This window comes from Dipodomys merriami, unplaced genomic scaffold (genome assembly GCF_024711535.1).
Source record: "Dipodomys merriami isolate MVZ:Mamm:240054 unplaced genomic scaffold, mDipMer1.0.p SCAF_7, whole genome shotgun sequence".
NCBI lineage: Eukaryota > Metazoa > Chordata > Mammalia > Rodentia > Heteromyidae > Dipodomys > Dipodomys merriami.
The window spans coordinates 50,243,236-50,252,530 of NW_027206290.1; the positions used below are offsets into that span (position 1 = coordinate 50,243,236).

General features: G+C 43.7%; 1 protein-coding gene across 6 annotated transcripts in view; it reads left to right on the plus strand.

Moving 5' to 3' along the window:
- Ninl (ninein like) overlaps positions 1-8,430 on the plus strand; it is a 129,645-nt gene extending 121,215 nt beyond the window's left edge. For 3 of the 6 annotated variants that reach the window (XM_070006620.1, XM_070006618.1, XM_070006619.1), the window contains exons 24-25: positions 727-840; positions 7,208-8,430. In XM_070006620.1, coding sequence (XP_069862721.1) covers positions 727-840; positions 7,208-7,399 — 306 coding nt within the window. In that variant the 3' untranslated portion in view covers positions 7,400-8,430. The remainder of the gene's footprint in view (positions 1-726; positions 841-7,207) is intronic. The other 3 variants (XM_070006621.1, XM_070006622.1, XM_070006623.1) reach the window with 2 other exon arrangements.
- The last annotated feature ends 865 nt before the right edge of the window (positions 8,431-9,295 follow it).

Consider the following 9,295-nt stretch of genomic DNA (forward strand, 5'->3'; position numbering starts at 1 on the left):
GCTCAGACAGACCTGTTCTGTCTTTATACCATAAAGCAATCCAAGTAGGGGATCATCAGAACACAACAGTTAGCAAGATTTGCTTTGTGTAAGTTGTTTCAGATTAAAATCTCAGATCGGTTCTTTGAGGATAAAGCAGGGTCTACAGAATGACAGTCACTTTATGGCTTACGACAGATATATCTAAACTGCAAATGGCACATATAATCACATTTCGAAACTATCTATGCCTCCCACCTAGCTGGGATTAAATTCCATACAGAAGAAAGATCACTAATGTCACACACAGATTTCTGCATTTTAGCCAAGTTCCACTTTATTATAAATAAATCCTAGAAGGCTTCTTCTTCTTTTTTTTTTTTTTTTTTTTTTTGCCAGTCATGGGGCCTGAGCTCTGGGCCTGGGTGCTGTCCCTCAGCTCTTCAGCTCAAGGCTAGCACTCTACCACTTGAGCCACAGTGCCACTTCTGGCTTTTTCTGCTTATGTGGTGCTGAGGAATTGAACCCAGGGCCTCTTGCATGCAAGGCAAGCACTCTACCACTGAGCCACCTTCCCAGCCCAAAGGGTGTTTTTTGTTTTTTGCTGGCTTTGTCTATTTATGTGGTGCTGAGGAATCGAACCCAGGGCCTCATGCTTGCAAGGCATGCACTGTACCGCTGAGCTACCTTCCCAGCCCCAAGGCTTCTTCTTAAAAGTTAACATTGTTTTGTCACCTTTGGTGTCAGGAAGAACACCAGCAACAGCTGAGATCCAGGGAAGAACAGATGAGAGAGGCGGAGATGCGGCTACAGAACGTGGAGTGGCTCCTGCAGGAGAAGGTGGAGGAGCTGAAAGATCAGGTGAGTGCCAGCGGCCCGCTCCATGCATTCTTCTCTCCCTGTCACCACCTTGCCCAGCAACTGGCACAGAGAATCCAGCAGGCGCCATGTCCTGGGGCCAATTGCAGCCTTTAGATTCAGCTAAACGTCACCAGAAAAAGTACAAATATTTTCAGGTTAAAAGTAATCCATAGCCAGGCACCGGTGACTCACGCCTGTAATCCTAGCTACTCAGGAGGCTGAGATCTGAGGATTATGGTTCAAAGCCAGCCCAGGCAGGAAAGGCTGTGAAACTCTTACCTACAATAAAACCACCAGAAAACTGGACGTGGCGCTGTGGCTTAAGTGCTAGAGCCCTAGCCTTGAGCTGAAGAGCTGAGGGGCAGCGCTCAGCCCCAGAGTTAAAAAAAAAAAGTAACCCATAGAAGACTGATTTTCCTAAATACATATCTCATACTATACTCACACATCATGTGCATTTACTGTGGGGAATTCAAGATCACTTTTGTTTGTGTTGGTGGTACTGGTCCTTGAACTCAGGTCCTCAATCTTGTAAGCACTCTACCACTTGAGCCATGCTTCATTTTTTTTTCAGATAAAGTACTTGGCCCAGATACTTGATCTTGTATTTCTGGGCCAGCCTAGGATGGAAAGTCTCCTACCTTTGCCTCCCACAAAGCTTGGATCACAGGCATCAACTACTATGCAGGGTTTTTTGCTGTTGTTTTATTTTCATTTTTAGCATACATAGCTTCTTTTTTTACATTGTGATCAAGTGATTACATCAAATTTCACAATATTGTGGGATAGTGATACTTAGTTAAAGTCACAGCACATTCTAACCTTCTTGGGGCAAATGGTCTCTATCGTGGTCTATAAAGTTTATGACTTCTATGAGCTTTGAAAGTATAGTTATTTCTTCCATATCGGGTGATATGTACATTCCTTTTCTTTTGCATACTGTCAGCTGTTCCCTCTTTCCCACTCATTCTTTCCCTCTCATCGCTGCCATTGAGTTGCTTAGTTCGTCCAGTGAAGCTGATGTTGTATGTTTTCCCGTTTCCCTCTGGGTCTATGTCCTCCTCCTAGTTTCCCTCCGATGTGCACATATGTATACCATATATGTGGTCAGCATTATGCAGGGTTTTTTAGTTTATTTTTTTTGACAGTCCTGGGGCTTGAACTCGGTGCCTGGGTGCTGTCCCTGAGTGGTTTATTGGAGATAAGAGTTTCATGGACTTTTCTGCCTGGGTAGCTTCAAATCACAATCCTCAGAGCTTGGTTTCCTAAATAGCTAGGATTACAGGTATGAGCCACTGGTGCCAGCTGCAGGGTTTTTTTAAATCCCCATTTTATTTTGTGCTAGTACCTGGGCTTGAACTCAGAGCCTTGTACTCTCATTCTCCACATGACTGGTGCTCTACCACTTGAGCTACACTTCTACTTCTAGCTTTTTGCTGGCTAATTGGAATGACTCTTAGATTTGTCTTTTGAGGCTGGCTTTGAACCTTTATTGTCAGATGTCAGTCTGATGAGTAGCTAGGATTATAGGTGTGAACCACTATGAGACAAGAGTCATGCTAACTTTTTGCTTAGAGCCTTTCTAAAACTGAAGTCCTGCCAGGCACTGGTGGCTCATGTCTGTAATCCTAGCTACTCAGGAGGCTGAGATCTGAGGATCCAGCCCAGGCAGGAAACTGTGAAACTTTTTTTTTCCTTTTTGTCAGTTGTGAGGCTTGAACTCAGGGCCTGGGTGCTGTCCCTGAGCTCTTTAGCTCAAGGCTAGTGCTCTACCACTTTGAGCCACAGCACCACTTCCAGTTTTCTTGTGGTTGATTAGAGAACAGTCTCACAGCCTTTCTTACGCAGGCTGGCTGGCTTTTGAATCATGATCCTAGATCCTCCTATCTCAGCCTCCTGAGTGACTAGGATTATAGGTGTGAGTCACCAGCACCCAGCTGTGTGAGAAACTCGGATCTCCAATTACCATAAATCTGCAAGTGAAGCTGTGGCTTCAAGTGGTAAAGTGCTAGCCTTGAGCAAAAGAGCTCAGAGACAGTGCCCTGGACCTGAGTTCAAACCCCACAATGGACCAAGAAAAAACAAACCTGCAGTCCTTCTCCCTGCCTCCTGGATTTACAAGCATGGGCTCAAAATCCTGATGGTGTTTTACTCCATCTTAGAAAGGATATCATTCATTTAATTGTTGGTTGCTTCAGTCACATAGCAAACACTCCTAGCACCTACTCTTGGCAGAGGCACTGCTGTAGGCAGATCCTGAGGCGGACAGCCTGAACCTGCCTTGAGGACCTTATTCTGGCAGCACAGATGACCTTGGCTATGGTAGCCCTCTGAGGAAGGAGTGGAGGGAGAGGGCACAGGTGTGGTAGGGACAGCTCTGAGTAGCATTGGAGCAGATGCCCAGTTACTTAGCATGGCATGTCTAGCTGTGTCCCTGGAATCAGCAAGGCAGATTTTAGAAGGCTCTGTTGTTCACTATGGGACTGTCTTGTGCACTGGCGATTGAATACAAGTTGTAACCTGGCCACAGGGCAGCATGAATGATACTTATCCATGTGTGCTGGGGACCACAAGGAAGTCACCAAAAATTGTGTGAACCTAGTGGCTCATGCCTGTAATCCTAGCTAATCAGAAGGATGAGATCTGAGGATCGAGGTTCAAAGCCAGCCAAGACAGGAAAGACTTTGTGAAACTCTTACCTACAATAAAACCATCAGAAAACCGGAAGTGGTGCTGTGTCTCAAGTGGTAGAGCGCTTGCCTTGAGCTGAAGAGCTCAGGGGCAGTGCCCAGGCCCAGAGTTCAAACCCCACGACCAACAAAACAAACATTGTGTGAGCCTATGTGCAGAGCCTAGCCTGTGTGTCCTTTAGGTTAAGGTCAGGAGTTTGGATCTCGTTTATCTGAAGCCACTGAAGAGTACAATATGGTCTGTATTTCTAGTGATATTACTCTGGTAAATTTAGCTGCTCTGAGTGGCAAAGTAATTTAAAAAAAATTTAAAAAACAAGGCAACTACAGCTCATAGGTGTATAAAAACTAGTAGTCCTCTATACAGGTGAGAAAGAAGGTGGCACCAAAAGGGAAACAACCTGTTTAGCATGCAGTGAAGGACAAGACCTGGGCCCTGCAGGAACCGGCTATGGGGGACAGCCCTGACTACAAGGCACCAGCTATCCGGAGATCCACTCACCACCACTCACTGCTGGGAGAAATGACTGACAGACATTTCAAGAGAAATGTGAAACCTAAACAAATATTTTTTCTTCCAAGGAATTGAGTATGATCCTTTACCTGAAAGATCCTGAGTCAACAGATGTCTGTGCCTCTTGTTTATGAGATTTTTTTTGATTATCTTTAGTTGTACAAAGATGTTTCAATTCAACATGTTTATGAGCACACTACATCTTGACCATCGTCACTCCTATCATGAGTCTTAATCGGTCTGGTGATAGGTTCCCTTCTGTGGAACTCTTCCTCTCTATCTGCGGCAGTGACCTTTCTAGTCACTCCTTGCACTCACTCACCCTTTTGTTCCTGGCCTTCAAAACCTTCATTCTGGTTGAACCCCTTGTGACTCCCTGCATACCTGCCCATCTGCCTCTTCCCTTCTACTCCCTCAGTGCTCCCTGCAGGCTACCTCCTTGCTTCCTTCTTCCTCTGACTTCTAGGTCTTCTAACTTCTCATCTGCCACTTGGCTGTTTATCTCATGGGAGGCCAGATATGTTCAGGGACCTGCTCATGCTCTCAAATGTCCACCTCTCACCATCCTATGTCTGTGTCTTCTACCTCCTCCAGGGTTGCCACTCCATAGCTGCCTCCTGGAGCCTGGCTGCCACCATAGGACAGACCTTTCACTGCTCACCCTCCCTCATCCCATCATTTCAACCTACCCCTTATGAATACCCTTCAGAATTTGTGAATTTGTCGCCTGCCTGCCTCCTCTCTTCCTGCCACAGGTTCAGGTGTAAGACCTTGGGGCCATAGCTGAACCTACCACCATCAGATGTCCACAGCTATTCTATAGTGCTATTTCCAAGTTGACTCCAAACCCCAAACAATTCCTACCTTATCTCCTGTTTCCTAACATGTTTCCTGCATCTTCCCTAATGTACACTTAGCACAGGAGCATAGCCAGCCTCTTAAAACCCATACCACGTCCTGGTCCTGTCCCTCCTCTATAAATAGACTATTGAGTCTCTCATATTTCTTGAGTAAAGACGAGACAATGATCTCCAAAGTTTTCCTACTCTGTGCTTTTCCTGTGCCCCCTCCCTGCCATAGAACGTTTGACTTTTCATCTGCCTCCCATTCCATGTTCCTCCAGACACCAAGTATATGCCAGCCACTGGGCCTTTTCTCAAGTTTTTCCTTCTTCCTACTGTGTTCATACTCAGCCTTGACTCATTCCGTGGCTTATTCATCTCTATTCTAATGTCCTTACAGGTCCCCTCTGTTCACCCAAACCAGTCATCTATCACCTACTGGGTGTTTATTTTCCCTCTGCCCTTTCTGCTAGAATGTGTGCTGCACAAGAGCAGGGATTTTGCCAGAGTTGTGGGCACACAGGGGCATTCATAACCACTTGCCGAACGAGTAAATTCTTTGTAGCTGAATGAATTCGTGAAGCTCAGTGCTCAGATCCATGGGGTCTTGAACAAAGTCACGGCGAGGGCTGCCAAATGGAGCTGACACCCACCTGGTAATGGTGAGCAGCTCACATACTTGGCTCCAAGGCAGTTGCAAGGCCTCCACGTGTCCTCTGTGGCACCATGGCTGTTAGTCAATAGGCCCCTTTCCCATAGCTTAGCATGTTCCTTTCCTTCCCAGGACCTGGCAGGCACCATTCCCAAAGTGAGTGACCAACACAAGGCCAATTTGGTGCAGGCAGTAAATAATTGGCCTCCTCCCCCTTACCTTGAGATGACACTCCATAGGGTCAGTTATAACCATAAAAAGTAACAGGACCAACAAGAGCATACTAAAGCTACCAGCACAACTATGTTTACTGCAGCATTATTTACCATAGCTAAGATATGGAACCAACCCAGATGCCCCTCAGTAGATGAATGGATCAAGAAAATGTGGTACATATATACACAATGGAATTCTGTGCCTCCATCAGAAAGAATGGCATTGCCCCATTTGTTAGGAAATGGAAAGACTTGGAAAAAATTATATTAAGTGAAGTAAGCCAGGCCCAAAGAAACATAGGTCCCATGGTTTCCCTTATTTGCAATAACCAGTGTATGTCTGGGACAAGCAGAAAAGGTCAAAAGCTATGTACATATGACCAGATAAGATGATGTTAAGCGAAATGAACCCCAAGATAGGGACACAAGTGGTTTTTTCTTTCTTGCTATTGTTTCTAACATATTTATAAGGTACCATGTGATTTTTTTGTTTCTTTCTATGTTCCTCCCCCATGGTATAACCCCTGTTTTCACTGTATTTGATTATGGTGCTCTGCATCTTGTATATACACTTCTCTAGCTTGGGGAGGGGAAGGTAACAAACAAAATGCTTAAATAAGGCTACATTGTAACAATGAGATGCACAAGACACTATGTTGAAAAACAAACTTTACAATTTAGGTGGGGAGGGAAGAAGGGGGAGGGGAGAGTATAGTTGTGGAGGTAGGAGGGAAGGGAGGGAAGGGGAAAAAAGGAGGAGGTAACAATGCTTGATAGGAAATGTACTCATTACCTTGCTCATGTAATTGTAACCTCTCTATACAGGATTTTTACAATAAATAACATTTAAAAAAAAATTAACAGGACCCCCTTAAAGTGACATTCAGTCTGACCAGCCACAGGCCCCTTATCTACTATTTGGGCAGCTACCATAAATCCTAGCCTGCCGTGATGCAGTCCTTGGCCCACGTGTCCGCACCAAGGTCCCTACCTCCTACCCCTTCTAGATTATAAGTAGTCACCTTAGACAAAGACAAGCACTTTTTCTCCTTATGAGAATTGGCCTCATCAGTCCCTTTGCTGGCAATAAGCCTTTCTTTCTTTGTTCCATGTGACTATGTGTTATGTGGCTTTTCTGGGCAATGGCAACAGGGTAGAGATGAAACAAACATTTTTGGGACCCCAAGATTTTACATTACACTAGGGGGGCTCCTGGTCTTCATTTTGTGCAAAAAACCCCACCATTCTCATAATGTTCTTATATTTTCCTTACTACACAGTTCCACAGATTCTCAAGTTTCCTCCCTCATACCAGGGAACAAACACTGCTGTCTGTGTCAGAGCCTTAGGAACCAGGAGACCATGCTAGGGCAGATGGAGAGGGATGTGAGTGGGCCAACCACATAGCATTTCTGCACCTGATTCTCAGTAATTAGGGCTTTCTCTACTTTCAGTTTGAAAAGAACAGCAAATCTGACTTGTTGCTCAAGGAGCTGTATGTGGAAAACTCTCATCTCATGAAAGCTCTTCAGGTTACAGAAGAGAAACAACTATGTGCAGAGAGGAAGAGCCGCATCTTGGAAGAAAAAGTTCGAGCTCTCAACAAACTCATTAGTAAGATTGCACCAGCATCCCTCTCTGTATAGACTGCTAGTTTTCCTAGAGTACACACTAAGGAAAATATGTTAGAATCAAGCCATTCTGATGCCATAACTTTCTGCTCATTAGCTATGCACCTTCAGACCCATGAGGACTATGATTCGTTCTTCACCTTACAACTATGTGCCAGAGGCCAGGGAAGTAGCTATGTACAATAAACTTTTTATGGTGGTCCTAGATAATTTCCCTGAATTCCTTTTATGAGTAGTAAACTCAGGGCCTTATGCTTGCTAGGCTGGTGTTCTACCTGCCACATCCCTAGCCTCTTTTTGCACAAGTTATTTTTGAGGTAGAGATTTGCTTTGTGTACCAGCTAGCCTGGTCTGGGATCCTCCTACTTGTGCTTTCTCTTGTCACTGGGGTTAACAGGTGTGCACCACTGCACCTAGCCCTTGGTTGAGACAGAATCCTGGGAACTTCTTTTTGTCTGAGCTGGCATCAAATCACGATCATCCAGATCTCAGCTTCAAAGCAGTTAGGACTACAGGCTTGAACCACCATGCACAGCTTAAATTTTCAATTTTGATACTAGTGAGACAAAATCTGGGACTCAACAAACAACAACTAAGAGCAAGTGGTTAAATATTTTGTGTGGTACTTTAGACTGGAAACATTAAAATGCAGCATCGAGGTTCTGTATGGTTTTACCATTTCATGGCTTACATCATTAAGACTCTCAATGGTGGTTCTATACACACATTCCAGATAGACTTCCCTTTGTGGGAACTACCAACGGCCATGGGGGGCTAGGGGGACGGGAATCTCTGGGTGGAACTTAACCAAGGTCATAGACTCAGGGATGGTGGTGTTTATTGTGAATACAATCTTCTCATTGAAATGTCATCACACTGGAAATGCATATATGTACATTTAGTTAATGTACAAATGTACTATAAGGTATAGTTTTATGTCTAAAATATACTTTATTGATAGCCATTTGGTTTATCAGAATGTACTACTGCAACATGAAAGTCACTGTATTTGCAATAAATTCTTTTCTATTAAAACTGACTTCTAAGTTTTTTAGCTTTAAAAAATTCTGTATTTCAAAATATAGAAATTAATAAAAGGGGTATGTTCACCAACTAGATGTATTTAAAATGAGATTCTGCTACAGACTTGTACAGAGATAAAGAGCTACTCAGTAATCCTTGATCTTCTTTTCCCGGGGACAGCCACTATCCCAAGCCTGGTATACCTCCTCCCATCTGTTAAGTCATTTACTATGCTTGCTTGTAGGAGAAAAACTTGACAGCACTTTAGAGAAACCCAAAAGACTGGAATAGACAGAAGCATCAGCTCTGAAAAAGATTTAACATAAAGCTCAGTAATTACTTTAAGAACATTGGTAAATGTAATGTTAAGAAAAATACAAATGTGTTCACTATGCCAAACAATCCCACATACCAGAATTGGACAAGACAGTTCTAAAGCTTATAGTTACTCTAGACAAGTAAATGAACCAATCAGGAAAACTCTGGGGGGGAGGGGAAGCAATGAATAGGGAACTAGGTCTACTCCAAGGACACTTCCAAAATGTCCTAATTTTCACGAGGCCCAGCCTTTTAAAAGTGCCTTCACAGTATTGCCTAGCTGAGTTGAATGAGGCTTTCACATCTGGGTTTTGGGGACATTCCAGACCTAAACTGTAACAATGGAAAAATTAGAAAACAGTTCATGCTTAATGGAAATGAAATAATATACTAAAATTTCGGAGAGTCAACAAAGCATTACTTACCACCAAATATTTTATATTAGAAATAAAGATCTCAAATCCATGTTCACAGCCTTTGCTATCACTAATACTTAATACTTACTATTATTACTATTTTGTGTGTGTTTGTGTGTGTGTGCACATGCGCGCATGTGCATGTCAACACCAG